General features: G+C 42.6%; 1 protein-coding gene across 4 annotated transcripts in view; it reads left to right on the forward strand.

Moving 5' to 3' along the window:
- Nucleotides 1-11,937, forward strand: part of mylk4b (myosin light chain kinase family, member 4b) — a 40,320-nt gene extending 28,383 nt beyond the window's left edge. For 3 of the 4 annotated variants that reach the window (XM_054789298.1, XM_054789295.1, XM_054789297.1), the window contains exons 3-14: nucleotides 3,443-3,524; nucleotides 3,880-3,911; nucleotides 4,011-4,162; nucleotides 4,253-4,476; nucleotides 6,046-6,151; nucleotides 7,758-7,851; nucleotides 8,053-8,162; nucleotides 8,272-8,413; nucleotides 9,126-9,196; nucleotides 9,276-9,404; nucleotides 9,538-9,769; nucleotides 11,889-11,937. In XM_054789298.1, the coding sequence (XP_054645273.1) occupies nucleotides 3,443-3,524; nucleotides 3,880-3,911; nucleotides 4,011-4,162; nucleotides 4,253-4,476; nucleotides 6,046-6,151; nucleotides 7,758-7,851; nucleotides 8,053-8,162; nucleotides 8,272-8,413; nucleotides 9,126-9,196; nucleotides 9,276-9,404; nucleotides 9,538-9,769; nucleotides 11,889-11,933 (1,419 nt within the window). In that variant the 3' untranslated portion in view covers nucleotides 11,934-11,937. The remainder of the gene's footprint in view (nucleotides 1-3,442; nucleotides 3,525-3,879; nucleotides 3,912-4,010; nucleotides 4,163-4,252; nucleotides 4,477-6,045; nucleotides 6,152-7,757; nucleotides 7,852-8,052; nucleotides 8,163-8,271; nucleotides 8,414-9,125; nucleotides 9,197-9,275; nucleotides 9,405-9,537; nucleotides 9,770-11,888) is intronic. The other variant, XM_054789296.1, reaches the window with a different exon arrangement.
- The last annotated feature ends 8,935 nt before the right edge of the window (nucleotides 11,938-20,872 follow it).

A 20,872-nucleotide genomic window follows, 5' to 3' on the forward strand; every position in this document is an offset into this window, starting at 1 on the left:
TTATTCCACCGCACCATTGCCTGTTCGGGTGTAATAACGAGCGGTGCGCCCCTGTTGCGCAATAGTGTGGATTTTAGTGTGGGTTTCAGCTGGACATGCAGCTTTCTATGCAATGTGTAAGTCAAAAATGCTATAGAAGTTCATTTTACACATGTTCACATGAATATAATAACCTAATAAACCGAAAATTAAATTGTTATTGTTGTAAAACAAGTATATTTACACAGCATAGTATATAAACAGTATATAAACATGTATATTAAATGACAAAATACACTAACATAGCATTATTATGATGAAGTTGTATGATGGAGTTCACCAATATGTTTGTTTGCATCCTCCACCAAGAACTCCAACTCTGTTGCTTCAGACCTAATTTTTCGTTCACTCTGCTCTCCATGGTGACAGCGGTACCATATGTTAAATGCTCTTTTAGATAGGGTGGTCCACACAACTTTTGCACCTGTTAAAAGTTGCACAAGCAGTCATAGTAGATCACCCGCAAAACACCCACTAATAGTACATGCAAATTTTAGGTCCGCTCACACAATTTAGCGCTCATTACTTAAGGTCTTAGTAAATCAGGCCCATTGTCACCACCACCTTGTGGGGCTGAAATTTTCACTCTTTTAATCTGACCAGGCTCAGCCCTATTAACTTCTCATTAGTGATCATGATTGGCTGGAGCTGATAGATGGTAGATGCTGAGATAAATGCTTTTAAAAAATATAGATTTTTTAAATAAAAATATTTGAACCTTCTCTGAATCCCTTTTGACATCTCTGGTATGTCCACCTCAGCATGTCTCCTTTAAATCTATAATTAGTTCTGTTGTTCTTCAGTCTGTCAGTCCCAGGTCGTTTGTAATGTTTGTAATGAAATGTTAAGTGGTATCTCATCATGGCTTGGAGGTGTAACTGATTAAACTCAGACTGCTTATCTATGTCTAAATACAGTATGTCTTTATCAGCAGTTGCATGGACTGAAGCGGGCATACCAATGTTTTAAATGGTATGGTACGGTTTGTTTATTTGTTTCAGACATCCTTAAGAAAGTTACATTAAGGACCATCATGTGGTTACATTTGCACAATTCAACATGTCTGCAAAGGAGTAGGAAGAAGCAGAGCTTATTTGAATCCTACCCCTTCCAAACTTTTACATGTTGACACTTACAATATCTCACTGGCCTCACTGTGTTCACTTCCTGCGTGGCAAGAATGGAAGGTAAAAACATCTTAAATAGCAAATTAGTAGAGAATATTTGCTAAAATAATGACACTGCATTAAATAAAACAAATAAGAAAACATTGAGGATGTTGACTTCAAGGCTTTGTGAGTTGTGTCTTTAATTTCCTTGTACTTGATATACAGTTTCTTTAATATTTGTCAAGTTCCTTTGTATCTTTAACTTCCTCCTGTCCTCCATTTAACTTGATGTAGATTTTACCATGTGCCTTGAATTTTCCAGTTTCCTTAAATGGCATGCCTTCTTGGCTATGACAGCTTTGCGTTTTGTCAGACGCTCATTGACGCAGACATTTATTTCTGTCAGCTTACTTCTCTGCCCCAGCAATGCCGCCTTGTTTTTTCTGTTGTTGAACTTTAGGATAATGACAGGTGTGGCGTTGTTATTCCTACCATACACTTGAATGTATGCATCGATGTTGTTGACATCCACATCCACCCTCTTTGATTGCAGAAAGTTGGCCACCTGTTGCTCCTCCTCCGTCGTCAGCTGCACTTGGATAAGACCTTCATGATATGTGAAGCCCAGTCACAATTACATTGTTCATGTGCGCGACTTCTCCAAATTATCCATTCTGCACAGCATTTGTGATGTAAAGCCATCTTTTTCATCTGTAGTTGTGGCGCCAGAAGCAGAAACTTTTGTTCTGCCCACCTTTGAAGAAAGGAGGTTAGCAATAATTAGCATGTCTTGTTAGCAATTGTCACCACTCGACATAACTCGTTTTGTTGAAACGTTAGTTCCTCAAGCCAGTCTTGTCAGTAAACGTCTGTAAGTGGTCAAGATCTGTGGGCAGGAAAAGTGCCAAAATAGACATTGGTGCATTGTTTTCAGTCTATTCAAAAGGATTTAAAGAACACATTAGGAAACACATAAGAACACATAAGGAAACTATGGCCAATCTTTACCTTTTGTATTATTTTACATGACAAGCTACAATCTATGGTAATGTGATTAATTATTGGATCCCTAGGTATATTTTTACCTTTTCAAATGCATCTTGTCCTCTTAAAATTGTCTAAAAGGTATACACTGGGGAAGATAACAATAATTATAATAACAACTTGATCCCATGCTGATGTTGTAAGTTTACCCCCTTAAAAGACACTCCCGGATTTTATGGTCAGTTTATTGAACACAATAAAGACAGAATGTTACAAAAATCTAGGAAAAAAACATTAGACAAAGTTTATAAATTACTTTGTATTTGAATGAGGAAAATGAGTATTTGAGCATTCTGACCCCACTGATTGATTATGTGCCAATGAACACTCAATTAGTCCTGTTTCTTTCGGAAAGCACTCCTAAACTCAAGTTATGTGGATTAAAGATACCTTACAGAATCAGTCTCTTCCATTTAAAACGGGCTACAAACCATTTAAACCATTCAGACAGGGCTTCAGAAAATGTGATGTGGTCAGATGAGACCAAAACTGAGCTCTGTGAAATCAAAATGACTTGACGTGTTTGTAGGCAAAGATAGACTGAATATGACCCAAAAACACCACACCTACTGTCAAACATGGAGGTAGAAACATTCTGCTTTGGGGCTGTTTCAGCAGCAGTATTAAGACATAGATAAGCAGTCCGAGGCTCTGTCAGCAATTAAGGAATAAAATTGCAAAATTCACGTTCTCTACCGTCAATCTTTGTTGCTGTAATGGTACATACTGCTCGCTATCAATGCTGAACGTGCAGGTTTCATCCCAACCCTCGACAGTTTTTTTTTTTTATCAACAAGAGGAGGCTCTCAATCTGGGGTGGGGTGGGGCCACTCTCATCCAAAAAGTCCAGGGCCGAATTATTGTCCCAGTCCACCTCTGCATCTTCCTGTAGTCCTACCATCTGCATGTCCTGTCTTACTACACCTACAAACCTCCTCTTTGGTCCTCCGCAAAGTGTGTGCATCCAATCATGATTCATGCTTCCCATGTTTTCCTAGTACAGTATTTAGTAAGTAGCAAGTACATATGTATCTTGTACATTATATGTTTTGTCTGAAAAATCAACACAAAAAATGTTTTCTTGATTTGAATTAAAAAGAAAACAAATCACAAAATAAGAAGACGCAGACAGCAGTGATATGCTATGATACAGTATGTGGCCTCATGTGGATTCAACTGCCCTTTGAATGTCAGAAACCTTTTTAGGTCAAAGTCTCTCTATTATGAATTGTTGTTTTTACTTTCTTTAGGGAAAGGATGCCAAAGATAAAGGCAAACTGAACTTGAAGAGCCTGAAAGCCCAGATGAAGAAGTGGTCCCTGGAAACATCAGGTAGACTTGATTTACAACCACCAGAGACTTCCTACTTTGCATGCTGACATTAACGGTCTATCCAATAGTTGTTAAGATACCAGAATAAAAAAAAAATGCATGTATGAGAGATGATAGGTATACAGGATGTCCGTAAAGTCTCTTTACAAATTAACACATTTTTACAAAAGCTAATTATTGGACAAATGTGTGGAAATTATTAAAAAATTAGGAGTAGATATTGAAGTTTGTTTGCCATATTTAATATGATGCTGTCTGATTAACAGCTCATTAACTACTTTTGTAATATTTTTTAAATTAGAGATTTGTGGACACCCTCTGTATGAAATACTTTCTGTGTTTTCCCCTACTTCAGACTCACTTCCTGCACCTGTGCTGCCAGAGCAGGTAGACAAACTCAACAAAGAGAATATAGATCATTCTCATGGAAAGGCAGATGAATGGGCAAATAGGTTACATCTGGAGTTGTCCAATTTCATTCTGAAGGGATCAGCTAAGGAGATTGGAGAAGATGCTGAAGAGGGTCCTGAGGAAGATGCAAAATTTGAGGAACATGAAAATGATGATAAAGCAGAAGTGTCATTCATTACCGACATTTCTGCAAAGACTGACACGTCGTCTGTCTTAAAACAAGAGAGGTATTTGCACATGCACAATTTCATTAATCATCACATCGTTCACAAAGAATGAGTATGTATTTATTTCAAATCACGTGCCTGTGTGAGTAGCTCTGAAGATGTTGGTGATGTGGCATCCTGCAGCAAACGTCGCGTCACAGAAGAAGACCTGGTAAAGGACGATCTTAAAAAAAGTCGTGTGGAAGACATTCAAGAAAAAAAGGCTGATGAGCTGGTGTTGGGAGAAAACAAGCCACAACACATTAACTCTGATGCAGTGAAAACAGAGGTGGAAGAAGAGAGAAACGAGTCCGATGTGAAGGAATTCTTCATAGGTGAGATCTTTATTGTTTCGGTACCACAGAAACACAAATTATCAGGGGACATTTTCAGGGCCTTTACATTGCATTAGTCAACAGTTGCACTAACAGTCTCAGGGTGTTCTATTTCTTTGCAATATTTATAAACTTGTAGTAGTTTGCAGTAAACCAACGAAACAAAAACAATTAATGGGGTGAACATGCAAACTTCACACGGAGATGTCCAAGGGAGAGTCAAACCCAGATCATGTGGCCAACATGCTAACCACCAGTCTGACTCTGTTTTATAACTTTATTCAGACCTGAACACATCAACAGCAGTGCAATTCCAACACTATATATGTATCTCCAAACTCGTAAACATGTCTCTAGTCCCATCGTCATCAGAACGGCTCATTGTCACTAGATGACTGGGAGATGCAAACACATCTCAAACATCACAACAATGTCTTTATAATGTGTGTATGTGTGTTTTAAATAAACTGAAATACAAGCAAAAACAATAAACAGCAAACGCGCTCAGGGGCTGAAAACAAGCACAGAGTGAACCTTCTTCCTGCCTGTTCGGAGGCGAGAGAAGAGGAAAACAGACATGCATGCACCTGGCAACATATCGAAGCCGACAAAATTATCGAGTTCAATTTCATTTATCGTGTGATTAATTTTTATCGCAAGAAAACATTTTTCTGAACGAGAAATCTTGTCACATTTAAATTTTGCGAGATCTTGTGACAGGAGATCTCAAGACACCCCAAGTCATTATTATTGTGCTTGTTGTAAGATGAGTCAGACCTGCAATAAAAGCCTGTTTTTTGGTGATGAAGTCTGGTACTTGTATGTTTCACCTACTCACACCTAGTGACCAGTGTACAATACTGCATATTGAACACTTCTTCGTAATGCCTTATACTGTATTTGTATTTTAGTGCATTTAGCTACTTTTATACTTGAAAATGGTTAATTTAGGCAAACAATACGCACAATTTGTTGAAATATGTATACTTTTTTTTATAGGCCGTATTCAACCACGAAACAGCAGGATTCATTAATACTGTATATTTTTTAAAAGTAGTGTGAAGCTGCAAAATTCTAACTGTATATACAAAACTGCGTGTCGTCTGAAAGTGTGACTTCATTTCCAAATCCCGTGCTGTAAACTGCAATCCTTATGTTCCTTGATTTAATGCACATAATTGTGGGAGCATCAATAACTTGAAAACTGGTGGATTAATTAGAAATTTGGTTTCTTCTGTCAGCTCTCAAACTCCCACTGCTTCATCAGGTTTCTTACAATTTGGCCTGATAATTTTACACAACTTACAATTTTAATACACAGACAGTTAACAGAATGAGTATAAGCTAAACATGTGAGCATATTTGTAGGTAAAACTGAAACCTCCTATGTGAAGCCTAATCTTTTTACAAATATTCCATAATTCTGGCACCCATGCAGACTTGGATTTGTTATCATATTGTGACGTCTGATTTTGCATTACTTTTATACTGACATAATGCTATGCTGTTGGGACATCATCATCATCTGGTCTCTATTTCCTTTTTCTCTACCTTTTGCTGTTACCTTAGACTCAAGTCCTCCACCATCAGCACCGTTTGAACATCGCATAGTGACTCCCAAACCGCATCAGATAGCTGCCTACTACTCCATCAACAGAGAAGAAGTCCTAGGAGGGTGAGTGAGACCATACAGCATAATCATTGGCTGAGTTTACTTTAATTTTTGGATATGCAAAAAATACACTGCTCAAAAAAAAAAATAAAGGAACAACAAGGTAAGATCTTATAGCCAATCTGGCTTCATGGTGCTGGGCTGTGAGCACAGGCTCCACCTGTGGACACTGGACCCTTATACAACCCTCATGGCATTTGTTTCTGACAGTTTGAGCAGAAACATGCACATTATTGTCCTGCTTTTGGTCACTAACGGGGGGGAGGTTCTGTCAGTGCTCCTCCTGTTCTCCTGTCACAAAGGAGCTGCTGCTGGGTTGTTCTCCTCCTGTGGCCCCTCCACATCTCTTAGTGTCCTGGCCTGTCTCCTGGTATCTCCTCCATGCTCTTGACACTGTGCTGGGAGACAGAGCAAAACTTGCTGTGCTATCCTGGCTGCATAGCACTGTCTGAGCTACTTCTGTGGGGCTTAGCCCCACTAGTGGTGAGAGCAGTGGCAAAATGCAAAAATGACCAAAAATCAATAAAGGAGAAGGGTATGGAAATTACCTGTAGAACCATTACTTTTTAGAGGTTGTCATGCTAATTGCCTCTCATTTCCATCTGTTGTCTGTTCCATTTGTACAACAGCAGGAGAAATGAACAAGAAGAGGCTTTACTGTCATTTTGCACAAGATACAGTGAAACTCTTTTTACATCAAGGGAAAGGCTTCTTGAGACGTCATCTGTACTGTGAAGAAGGTGTCGGACGTTTTGCTCCTCATCCGAAGAGCTTCGTCAGCGAACTAATAAGTGCTGGTAGCCTAGGCCTTAAATACAGTAAGAGTGGGCGGAATTGGTGTGCCAACACCCTCCTTCTATTGGTTCCTTACACTAAGCCTGGGTGGAGTAGTGGTATAATCCTCTCCTGCTATTAGCACCTCCGATAAAAGGGAAGTGTCGCTCCCTGAGTTGGGTATGAACGACTCTGATACTGGCTCGTTAGCATCTATTGTTCTGGCTCGGCCCTGGCTTCACCTCATTTGCAAGACTAAGAGCTGTGGGTTTTGGTCTCAGTAACCTGCTGAACACAGGGTCCAAATTAAACCTCAAACCACCATTCCGATTCAATGATGGGTTCTGTTGTTTGACAAAAATAGCTTCCTTTTTACATCAAAACTTTTGTAGCAGCTCCGTGTCAAGAAATAATAAATATCTGAATCTTACAAGTAACAATAATATAAGGATATACTGTATATGTGTGTGTGCGTGTGTGTGTGCCCAGTGTGCAACCGTACAGGGAACCCACGTTATGGTCTGTACCTCCGTTTTTGGGCCACTGTTTTGTTTTTCTTTGTTTTTTTACTTCAGTGATGTAACTGAGCAGAGCTAAATGCTCCCTCACACACTGGAGAGTCAAATTACTGACGGAAATGGCAGACTGTATGGCTGTAATAATTTTTTCAAATGACATGGCCATTTTCCAGCCCAGAACAAATTTTACCGTAAAAACACAGTTTTATATCATCTTCAGACTGGCTTGGAAATGTCGTAAAAAGTAGTCATTGTCATGGTGACTGGATCACGTCTTCATGGTCTATAATAAGTTATGTTATCCTCTCTTTCACCAGGGGGCGTTTTGGACAGGTCCACAAGTGTGTGGAGAACTCATCTGGCCTGACGTTGGCAGCCAAGATCATCAGGGCAAAGAGCCAGAAGGAAAAGGTGCAGTGATAACCAACCAGTGATGACTGCAAAACACAATGCATGTTCAATCAAGGGATTGAGATTGTAATGGGTGGTTACTTTACTGCTTGGGTATTAATTACCTCTCAAAAGAATGTCTTCCAAACCACATTTTTATTAAACTTTCTATGCTGGTTGTCCACATGTGTTTATTTACACGTGCTGTATCATGCCCATCAGGATGTGGTGAGGAATGAGATCCAGGTAATGAACCAGCTAAACCACTCCAACCTCATCCAGCTGTATGCAGCCTTTGAGTCCCGCCATGACATCATCCTGGTCATGGAGTAGTAAGTGCGAGGGCATCTGAATCAACCGTACGGTACAGCATGCGCTGTCCCATATTGTCTGGACGGTGGAATTAACTGTAATTGTGTTGCTCTCCTCTCTGTGCTTTAGTGTTGAAGGAGGAGAGTTGTTTGACCGCATCATTGATGAGAACTACAACCTGACTGAGTTTGACACAGTGCTGTTTATACACCAGATCTGTGAGGGACTGCAATACATGCACAAGATGTACATACTACACCTCGACCTCAAGGTAAACATTTTAAATCATAATGCACCTTTATATTTCGCATTGTGAAAATGTTACTTTTCCCCATCCTTTATTTCACTAAAGCCTATTACCATAAGTATTGGGACATGCATCTACTACACCAACACTGTAAATATGGAGTCTGCCCCTCTTTGCCGGTGCAATAGTTTCTGGGATTGGAAGTGTGAGTGTGTGTGTGGGTGGGGGTTGTTGTATTTGTTGTTAATGTTTCCCCATTAATTTAAAAGACCATTTGTAAAGTCATAGGTCACTGATATTAGATAAGGACCTTGTTTTATAAACTGGGCAACAATCTTTCTAGAAAAGACTATTTACCAGAACACTCTCACAACGTTAGAATCATACATTTCTCCAAAATGTCTTTGTAAACTGATGAGTTAAGATGCAGAAATGATGGTGCGTGCCAAGCCAATGACTAATTATTACTTGATTTAGAGTTTCATAAGAATATCCTCGTCCATAGTGTACGTACTCACATTATTATGCAAACACAGTATTCAAAATGAACAGTCGTCCCTCGTTTATAGCGGTTAATTGGTTCCAGACCCGACCGCGACAGAGATTCAACAAAGAATCTTCACAACAAGCCATGCTAGAAAGTTAGAAATCATTGGTGGCCATTCTTTTCATTAATTATTTTGATATATTTGACATAATGTGTCATATGTTTTGGTTTTTTTTTTTAAATCTTCAGCCAGAGAACATCCTATGTGTCAGCAGAGCTACAAACAAGATAAAAATAATAGATTTTGGCCTGGCCAGGAGGTAATATTTTCACCTTGTCATTCATTTTTACGTCATAAGTGCGTCTTATCCATGATATAACAATGTGTCTCTTTAACAGATATAAACCTAGAGAGAAGCTGAAGGTCAACTTTGGAACGCCTGAATTTTTGGCACCGGAAGTCATCAACTATGAGTTTGTTTCCTTCCCCACAGACATGTGGAGCCTTGGTGTCATCACTTACATGCTGTGAGTTTCAAAGCAACTGTTCGGCCACTTCTACTACAAAACTGTGTGTCCTTTATGGGATGATAAAGCAATGTTTCTTATACTTGTATTGTTAACCAGCCACCCTGATTGTCACTTTCTTTTCTCGTTTCAGACTTAGTGGATTGTCTCCTTTCCTAGGGGATGATGACAACGAGACTTTAAACAACATTCTGGCTTGTCAGTGGAACTTCGAGGAGGAGGAGTTTACAGATGTTTCTGATGAGGCTAAAGACTTCATCACTCGTCTGCTGGTAAAGAGCAAAAGCTGGAGGATGAGTGCTGCAGAGTCCCTCAGACACCCGTGGCTCTCAGACCGGAGTTTGCACTATAATTTACATTTGAAGGTAATGGTCTATTTTCCAGAGGTGTGGATTCGAGTTACAATTTTAATGACTTTGGACTCGTCTTGACAATATCATCAAAGACTTGCAACTCGACTTTGACATCAGTGACATGGGATATGACTCGGACTTTAGTCTGATGACTTCAAAATCCCACAGAATCTGCCGCATTGAATGCATCTACTAACGTCCAATCAGGTTTAAGAACAAACAAGGGTGTGGCTTACATTTCCGTGAGCACCAGACTGCTGGAGGGTCGGGATGGTCGCGTATTGAGTATTATTGTATAAATGTATTGAAAAAGCAACAGATCTGCTTCTGGCCTCAAATCAACTTTCCTTTCTACTTCCCGTTCCTGTCTGAGCTGCTCACTTGCTGCTAGCTGTTAATACAATTAACATTTAAGTTGACACATTTAACGTGGGCATCAGAGACAGTGGTAAGGTTTTTCAGGAAAATAAACTTCTTTTCTTGTCCTGTCGCTTATTAGGTCAAAACAGCGCATCCAGAAAGTATTGACAATACCTCACTTTTTCCACATTTTGTTACATGACAGGCTTCCAAAATGGAATAAATTCTTTTTTTCCCCTCAAAATTCCACACACACCACACACACACACAACACACACACAACACACAACACCCAAGAGACAACATGAAAAGCTATTTTTAAATGTTTGCAAATGTATTAAAAAATGTACTCAATACTTGTTGCACTTTTGACAAAATTACAGCCTCAAGTCTTTTTGAATATAATTCCACAAGCTTGGCACAACTATGTTTGGGCAGTTTCGCCCATCTATTCAGAGATGTTCAATGAGATCCAAATCTGGGCTGTGGCTGGGCCACTCAGTGATATTCACGGAGTTGTCCTGAATCCACTCATTTGATATCTTGGCTGTGTGCTTAAGATTGTTGTCCTGCTAAAAGATGAGCCATCACCTCAGTCTGAGGTCAAGAGCGCTGGTTTTCATCCAGGATGTCTCTATGATTGCTGCATTCATCTTTCCCTCTCTCCTGACTATTCCTCAGTTCCTTCCCCTGAAAAACATCCCCAGAGCATGATGCTGCCATCACCATGATTCACTGTTGGGACGGTATCGGCCAGGCGATGAACGGTGTCTGCCTGTTTTTTCTCAAACACAATCCATGGCCTTCATGCCAAAGAATTCAATGTTTGTCTCATCAGACCAAAGAATTTTGTTTCTCATGGTCTGAGAGTCCTTCAGCTGCCTTCTGGCAAACAGAGTGGCTTCCATCTTCCAACAGACCTGATTGGTTGATTACTGCAGAGACGGTTGATTCTTCTCTCTCCACAGCTTGGGTTTTGTCAGAGTGAACATGGGTTATTGGTCATCTACTGTCTCCCCCACTTGCTCGGTTTAGACATATGGTCAGTTTTTGGAAGAGTCCTGGTGGTTCCATCCTTTTTCCATTTGCTCATTTGGACCTTCAAAGCAGCAGACATTTTTCTGTACCCTTCCCCAGATTTGTGCCTGGAGACAATCCTGTCTCAGACGTCTACAGACAATTCCTTTGAGTTCATGCTTCATTTAGGCTCTGCCATGCAGAGTCATCTGAGGGACCTTATATAGACAGGTGTGTGCCTTTCCACATCATGTCCAATCAAGTCAATTTACAATGGGTGGACTCTAATTAAACTGTGGAAACATCTCAAGGATGACCAGCAACAGGATGCACTTGAGCTCAATTTTCAGCTTCATGGCAAATCATGTGTATACTTGTGCAAATGCGAATTCATAGTTGTTGGTTTTTTTTTTTACTTTTAATTAATTTGCAAACATTTCAAAAACATTTTTCATGTTGACATTATGGGGTGTTGTGTGTAAAATTTTGGTTAGAAAAATAAAACATATTCAATTTTGGAATGGGGCCCGTAACATAAAACAATGTAGGAAAAGTGAAACACTGTGAATACTTTCTACATGTACTGGTGCGTACTAGTATACTTTTTAAAAAATGTATTTATTTTAGATTTTTAGAGAATATAGTATAATTCCAGTGACACATTTAAAACAATGTTTTGTTACTAATACTACTACTACCCATTTATATTGAATTTTCCAATTCTCTAAATCAATGTATCCTGTTCTCAATGCAGAAAAATAAGTGTCACTCCACGCGTGCGCCCTCTCCAGAGTGCTAGGCAGGTGAGATATTTTCCTGGTTTTCTCTCACACCAACTGACAGGTTTTTTTTTCAGTTTATTCTCTTGTTACTCACCAAAGTGTGTTTCCACTTTCAGAAAAACTGGCATCATGGCTTTTGACAATGTAGGGCCCTGAAGCCCAACACTGGACCAATGCTACTGTACCTGTATGGCTCCTGGATAACTACTCACTGCCTAGCATCCCCATATATGCTTGGAATAGCTGCTCTTACCTCTGATCTATAGCAGTGTTTTTATGAGGCCAGAACAAAAGAATTTGGCAGTTTTATAATGTTATTTGTAATACGAACAACTCTTTGTTCTGTACAGCAGGGGTCGCCAACCACCACGGCCGTGGAAATCATATAAAATTATATCCAGCGGTATATATATATAAAAAAAACTATTAATAGACACTTTTTTGTAATAGCTTTGTAACGACTACATTTCATTTAATGTAAATGCATATCAATGTTTGAAGTAAGGGCATTTTTATTTGAAAAAGAATATACAAAGATATTTATTTTACTCTGATATATACATCTTGGGTGCTTGCAGTCACTACCGGCAGGTGCAAAAATGAAACATGAACAAGCTTTCTCTCTGGGATGCTGACAAAACCTCACAGATAACTACTCAGGATAATGGGAGGCAAGAAAGCAACGGCGGTCCATGGGCTCAAAAAGGTTGGGGACTGCTGCTGTACAAAGTGAGTCTGTCACAGCTCTAATTTGTGTTGTGACATGCTTCTGCAGTTGATGAGATGTAAGAAAAACATACACTGTAATAACTAAATAAATGAAAATGTACTATTTTAAAGGTAAAGATAAAATTGAAGAGCGTTGTCAAACGAATGCTGTAGTCCTCTAACCAAAGCCAGCATCTATCATTTTACTATACCATCTCTGAGAGTCATATTTTATAGTTTACTGATATCATGAGTTATAACGTGCATGCATGGCACTTTTTGTCTGTTTTCCAAGGTTCAGCAAACAACACTTTGAATGCTACTAATTGAATTGTATTTTTTGAGAATACACGTTTCTTTCTTTGTTTTTATGTCAAGTCTTATATGAAAAACTTTATTATTTTGCCAAAAATATAGGAATTTACATACAGTAGATCTTGATTGAGGACAGAACTTGTTGATTTTGTTAGTCATTTTCTGTAAAATAAGTTATACCATGCTAGTGACCATATAAGGTCTGGTTCATGTCATATACAGAACACATTCATGGCACTTTTTATTTCTTGCTGTTTGCTTTCATGCTGCTTTGGCAGCCTGAAGTAGGTAGCGCTGTCACCTTCCATGAAGGCATAACAAAGAACACAATACTACCTTTATGAATGTTTTATGTTTTTGACTGGTGTTGGTGTTCATTTATTTACTGTTTTAGCACCAGACTGTACTTAAAGTGCTTTGCTTTGTTCAGTATATTTTTCATAAGTGTCAAACAGAATTTCTCTCATTTCTGCACATTATTAGTGAGAGTTCAGTTCAGTGGTGTGCAGATCAGAGACATTGACTTTAGTACTGTCACAGTTTTGTTAAGGGTTAAAAAAAGATCCTTTCAATCCTGTCCATTACACCCATTTGTACTGTAGTCACTGGTCATAATGCTGCCTCTTACGGTTTTTGGCTGACTTGTTCAGATTCCTGATGATTACACCTTTATGTGATGGAATGTTTGTCTCAGTTGTTTGCAGTTCCATTTTGAACTGAAAAGCTGTGTAATTTTGCTAAATAGCTGTTTATGATACATTTTGTGTAATGATATTAATACATGTAGAGTATGTACAAAACAACAAAATAAAGTACATTATAAAACCCAACTTGCAATTTGTTACCATAGTTAAAGATTTTGAATCAGGTGAACACTTTGACTTGCAAAATTTTGAGAAAACACACAAAAACTGCGCACTACTGTAATGCTCACTTGATGCTTACCACCGAGTTCTTCAGTGAGTGTAAAGTGAAAAGTTGAGAAAACTTAGAAAACATTATCTTGACTCTAGTTCAGCCTTTAGCATGGGGCTTCCAATCTACCACGCAAGGCAGAGTAGACTCTTCCGGTAGCACATGAGGTAAGCTAAGTGTTGGTTTTAAGAGAGAGACAGAGAGTGAATGACCTTTACTTGTACTTTACAGAATTGTGCAATCACCCGTCCGTACATACTGTATACAACATACCAAGCGGCGAAGGAATGGGATGGGGGTGTGTGTGGCATGTGCATATGTGTGATTGTCCTTGGTTGCGTGTGTGTGTAGGCCTGGAAAAGTTGCTCCGTCTAGCACACAGTCTTGGCGCCTCAGTCCGTAGGATGTCATCGCGGCAGCGAATGTCAAGCTGTTTTAAGTTAAAATTGGCCAAATGAACTAATGGGTTTGGCTTTACAGCTTTCAAGAACGCTGTACAGAAATCTCATGGTAAAAGTTGTGAAAGTTAGCATCAACTACCGGTATGTGATAACATACACTATATTAAGCTCTAATAAACATTTGTTGTGTGACAATATGTCAACAATATAACAATACCAGTGCATTCAGAAGGGTGTAATTGGGAGCATATAGTAATGCGAAATGTTTGACAAGGTGCGTTTAATTTAATGTGCTGTGCCGACCAACTGGTCATGAAGCTTCCGCTGCAGAAAAAAAATCACCTGGACGAGAATGATTTACAGTATTGTTGTCCTAGCAAATGCTTTTGCAAAAGATACACCACTGAAAAAATACACGGAAAAAAATGTAAAATAATTTTTGGAACAAAGAAAAGAGGGCTTATAAATTGTCCACTTGCACCATGGATAGAATATTAGAAAAAAAATGACCTATTATGTTATAATTTCTCAAATTTCTATCTATCTTAATAACGTTTTTGGGAGTGACATAACTGTAACCGAGCAGTTGAAAATTTCCACTAATATTGTGGGAGTGCAGAGTGGACAAAGGCACAGGAGCCGGAGCTGCAGGATGCACGTTTATTCTTCGCCGCTCGTCTCTCTCTCATCAAGTCACCTCCACACACAGTACAACACTTCCCGCCTTCAAAATAATAGCACATCCTGTAGGGGGTGGTACCCAAATAAGGGCGTCACAAAAAATAGCTTACATGCCTCCCCCCCAACAAAATCAAACGTCCTCGTTGACACAGAAATCTAAACTCAAATAGTGGCACATAGAACACAAACATCTGCAATTGACATATCCCACAGACATGTTTCATCTTCTCTTCTTTCTTTTTTTTTACTTGCCATATACAGCATATAAACAGTAAAGGTGCATAACGGCCCTTGAGAAAAAACAAAACAAACAAAAACAGTATTACACACAATCACAAAAGAACGGCAAAAGAACATAACCGCCAGGCCTCAACGGTAGGTAACAAAATCCCTGAACCGCGCTGGAGGTTTAGCGGTCCTCCCTGCACGCGACACAGGCAAGGATGGCCAATACTCTTGCGATCCCACCATATACTCATCCTGCGCAACAGAAGCAGGCAACTCCTCCCACCGTGTAGGTGAACCAAGAGTAGGGCAAGGGCGGGTCTCTGAGGGGGGCTCTGGAATCAGACCACTGGCATATGGTTTCAACCTATCGTAGTGAACTACCTGCGCCCATCCATCCTCAGCGAGGGGGTCACTGATGCAATATGTGAGGGCTGACACCCCCTCCGACTCCAGGACACCTGTGATCTTAAAGGGGCCCCTCCAATGGGGAGCCAGTTTCATCCGGTTTTCCTGGGGGTTATGCAGCCACACAAGGTCCCCTACGCTGTACGGTTTATGGCGGGCCTTAGAGTCATGATACAATTTCTGTCTCTCGTGAGCAACTACTGCACTCTGCCTGGCGTTCACAAAAGCCACCTCGAGCCTCTCTACCATAGTAGAGACAAAGTCAGCATGAGAGACAGAAAAACCAGCATTATCTGGTTGCCTTGGCACTAACACATCCACGGGGACCCGAGCCTCCCGACCATGTACGAGGTAATAGGGAGTGTACCCCGTGCTCGCGTGAACTGACGTGTTGTAAGCAAAAGCCACCTGCTTCAAATAGTCATCCCATTCACCCCTGCAAGCCAGCAGCGATTTGGCTAGCTGATCGATAAGGGTGCGATTAAAACGCTCAACCATACCGTCAGATTTGGGATTATATGGTGTAGTACGAGTTTTCTTAATGCTTAGCAGTTCACACAGCATTTGTACAATTTCTGCCTCAAACTGTCTGCCCTGATCGCTATGTACAGCCTCTGGGATGCCATGTGCTAGCACATAATCCTCAAACAGACACTGAGCAACCGATTGAGCAGTTTGATTGGGGAGAGCATAAAGGTTGACAAATTTTGAAAAATAATCCTCAATCACCAGCACATATCTACTTCCCCTAGATGTCACTGGAAGTTCCAAAATGTCCATTGCCACTCTTTGGAATGGCCTCACAGCCTGTAACCCCCCCATTGGAGCACGGTGTTTTGGTACGGGTGTTTTGCGAGTCTGACATGGCACACACTGTTCACACCACTGCCGAATATCTTTGAGCATGGAAGGCCAGTAGCACCGTTCTCTAGCCTGCTCCCACACTCTTTCAGCTGCGAAATGTGCGGAAAGCGAGCCCCCATGCAGATGAAAGAGAATTTCAGGGACCAGTGCTGCAGGAACGATCACCTGATGTTGGGCCTCCCCCAGGTGGCAGGAGTTCACCGTTCGGCATAGAAGGCCATTGACCAGCGACAGCCTTGGGAACTCCGTCCAGAGCTTCCGTAGCCACCGGGAGCAGCCTCTCAGCTTCCCCCGAGGTGGACGGGAGCCCCCGGCCTGGATCCAGTTCACCACAACATGAATGTCTGGATCATTCTGCTGTTGTGTCTTCAGGGCTTCCGTGTCAGCCAAAAGGACATGCAGGTGCTGCCCCCTGGTGCCAGGCTCAGCAGGCTGCACCACTGCACCCAAGGGGGACATTTCACCTGTTGTGGGGTGAGTGTCAACAATATTCACCTGGACAGGGGTACTTTGTGTGTCCCTCTCGGGACGCCTTGAGAGGGCATCAGCGTTGGTGTGACAAGGCCCCCGCTTGTATTGCATGACCCAGTTAAAGGGGTCCAGCTCCAAAATCCATCTGGCCCTCTTCCCGGATGGATCTTTGTCAATGGCCATGCCCCGGAGCCCTAGAAGAGGTTTGTGGTCAGTTATTATAGTGAAGTTAGACGCCCCAATATAATGCCTAAATTGACGGACGGCCCACACTACAGCCCATAGCTCTTTATCAAATGTAGACCAACGTCGCTGGGTGTTAGTAAGTGACTGGCTGGCATAAACCACTACTCCTTCCAGCCCCTCCTTATCCTGAGCTAACACCGCCCCTACAGCTTCATTTGAGGCATCAGTGTACACTTTAAAAGGAGCAGCATAATCCGGCATGGCAACTACTGGGGCGGACGAGAGCACAGATTTCAAATGCTCAAAAGCTGCGTTACAATCATTAGTCCATTCAAAAGATACATCTTTGCATGTTAAATGGTGCAAGGGGTCAGCCTTATGAGCAAAGTCTTTCACAAATCGCCTGTAGTACGAGCACAGGCCCAAGAAGGCCCTCACTTCGGTAGGTGATTGTGGTGTGGGCCAAGTCTTTACCTTGTCCGTGTTTCTCGGATCTGGTTGCAGTCCGTGACGTGAAACCACATGGCCCAGGAACACCACATGGTCCCGCGCAAGGTGACATTTCCGGGGATTAAGCTTGAGCCCCGCGGCCTGTATACGCGAGAACACTTCTCGCAGGCTGGCCAGGTGCTCCTCAAACGTTGGGCTGAATATTAACACATCGTCCAAATAGACCATACACACCTGCCACGGAAGCCCCCGAAGAACCAGCTCCATCATGCGCTGGAACGTGGCAGGTGCGTTGGTGAGACCCATGGGCATGGACCGCCACTGATACAGGCCCCTCCCCGTGGTGAAAGCTGTCTTCTGGCGGTCTTCCTCAGCCACCTCGATCTGCCAATAGCCATTTGAGAAATCCAAGGTACTGAACCAACAGCATCCCGCCAGTGCGTCGAGAGTGTCATCCACGCGGGGCAGGGGATGGCAGTCCCTCACTGTGATGCTGTTCAAGCGTCTATAATCTATGCAGAATCTCCAATCACCATTCTTTTTCTTTACAAGAACAACAGGGGAGGCCCATGGGCTGCAGCTCTCTTCGATTACTCCGTCGTCAAGCAAGGTAGCCACTTGTCTGTCCATCTCCTCCCTCTTTTCAGGAGAGGCCCGGTAGGCTCGCTGTCTCACAGGTGGGTGATCACCTGTGTTAATGCAGTGTTTGATAAGGGTGCATTTACCAGTTACTGCTTTGGAGGTGTTAAAAATGTCGCTATATTCATCTAGCAGGGCCCTCAATTGTCCCATCTGCAAAGCATTAACAGGGGATTCTGCCAAGGACACCGGCAGCATTACAGTTGCAGCCACCCGGGACACCATCGCAGGGGTGGGGACTGTAGGTGTCACTAGTTCCCCCTCATTCACAGAGAAGAGCTCCCCGAGATGGATGCCCCCTCGCAGCGTCAGGCCTTGATTGGTAGGGTTCAGCAGTCGGGCTATTGTAGCTCCATTTTTTACAGAGTTAAGCGTGTGAGCCACCACACACCCACTCTTACTCTGAGGGTTAGGCTCAATGTAACCAATAAATTCAGGGAGGTGGTCAACCGGCCCGGCGGGAGAGACGCGCACCGGGACCAACATCTCACTCAAGGGGGCCAGTGTTAAAGTAGATGTGAGGGACACATTACAACATACCGGAATCAAGTCCTTATTGCTCAGCAAGTTAACATCCATGCCCCACAGCTGCAGCCTACCACGGGAAAAATCCAACAGGGCGTGGTGTGCCGTCAGGAAGTCCAGACCGAGAATTGCATTTTGAGTGGACTTGCGAAGTACATGGAAAACATGCTGCCATGTCTGATTACCTAAGCGTAATGTAGTCATCACAGTCCCTAATGTGTCCAGCAGCTGTCCATTTACGGCCCTCGCTGCAATAATATTTGTGCTAAGGGGGCGATGGCGCAGGGCCGGAACAGACTGGCGTAAATCGGCACTAATGAATGATTCAGAGGAACCAGAGTCTATCAGAATATTGAGTTCCGTACCTTCAATGCTCCCTTGCACATATGAGGAGCATTGCTCAGTGGGCGGAGAACATGCAGCAACGTGACTCTGAGAAGGTGGAGAGGTTACCTCCTTGGAAGGACCCTGCGGTGTGGTAGCTGGTGTCTGGGCCACGACACCAGCTACATCCCGTTTCCCGACGGGTTGGCGGGGTCTTGGCGGCCTGGAGAGAGGAATCTCACCCCTTGTCGTCTTGATGAGTTGCCGTGGAAGCTGTTTGTCTTGGTCGGTGTTTGGCTCCGCCCCTCAGGAGAAACAGCTCGGTCAAAGTAGGGAGATGGAGAGCGGCGATCTAGTCCGGTGTTCTGGTCCTCACGTCGAGCTCGCCATCCTGGAGAAGGCGAACGTCCTCGCGGCTCAGACCAGGGATGCAAGGACTGGCAACCCCGGGCCCCACACTGGCATCGACAGACCTCGCTGCTCCCGCCGCGACACTTGAGCCGTTCATTTTCAGCTGAAAGTCTTCGAATGTCTTTCCTCATTTCCTTCATGTCTTCTGCCAGCACCTCCATGGTACGATGCCAGCGAGCCTCCTCTGAGATGACATGCACCTGGGTGTGGGCACCCCTACCTGCAGGTACGCTGACGGGGTGGCAGGTGTAGTCACTTCTCCAAGTCTCTCGGGCTATATCACAGCGGCCTGCAATGATCAGGGCTTCAGCTAAATCAGAAGCTCCCTGCTCCTGGCATTTCGCCCTAAGGCATGGGTCAAGTCCAGCTAGAAATCTACGAAATTTTTCTTCCTTTTGTGCGGCTTCCCCATAATTAGGGAAGGCCTCGTCCACGAGCTTCCCTATATCAGCGGCATAGACGTCCAGGCTCTCACCCGGGGCACGACGTCGAGCAGCAAGGTTAGCTCTGAAGTTGTCCAGGAAATGTCTCTGTCGAAAAGCATCTAGCAGCTTCTCCTTTACTGTAGGATAATCCGCTTGTACTGCCGCAGGTAAACTGTCCCACAGCAAGAAAGCAGCCTTGGATAATCTTGTAGGGAGAATTCGGGCTAGTTCATCATCATAGTTGCTGCCGGTACCTGCCACGAGCGCCCTCACAGCCACTTCATATTGGCGCGACCAGCAGGAGAAACTTTCGTCGTCGTCCCCAGAGAACAGTGGCGGCAGTTCAATTTTCACATTACTGGAGAAAGGCCTCTCCCAGCGAGAGGATGTATAATCCAGCAGGTCTTCGTCACGCTTCCACATCCTTCTTACTCACGGCAGGCCTCCTTGTCACTAACGAGCCAACACGTGAGCTCAGTACACGTCCACACTATACTTTAGCAGCTAAGCTAATACAAGTTAGCAGGTTGGCTAACTGTCATTAACTGCCTAAACTTCACGCTTTATCGTCACAGAAACAGCTGGGCTTCCTCACTGGATGATCCCACCGCTGCCACCAATGTAACCGAGCAGTTGAAAATTTCCACTAATATTGTGGGAGTGCAGAGTGGACAAAGGCACAGGAGCCGGAGCTGCAGGATGCACGTTTATTCTTCGCCGCTCGTCTCTCTCTCATCAAGTCACCTCCACACACAGTACAACACTTCCCGCCTTCAAAATAATAGCACATCCTGTAGGGGGTGGTACCCAAATAAGGGCGTCACAAAAAATAGCTTACATAACATTGTGTATTGAATGGATAATTACTTAAAACTGACATCACCAAAAATAATAAGTAAATAAACCAATTCATCTGACTAACATTGTATAATGAATAAATGGTTACAGAATAACAAGCCATGAACAGTAAATTAATAAGTAAATTAATAAGTCGAGAGAGAAAATAAT

The sequence above is a fragment of the Dunckerocampus dactyliophorus genome, chromosome 10, assembly GCF_027744805.1.
Source record: "Dunckerocampus dactyliophorus isolate RoL2022-P2 chromosome 10, RoL_Ddac_1.1, whole genome shotgun sequence".
Lineage (NCBI taxonomy): Eukaryota > Metazoa > Chordata > Actinopteri > Syngnathiformes > Syngnathidae > Dunckerocampus > Dunckerocampus dactyliophorus.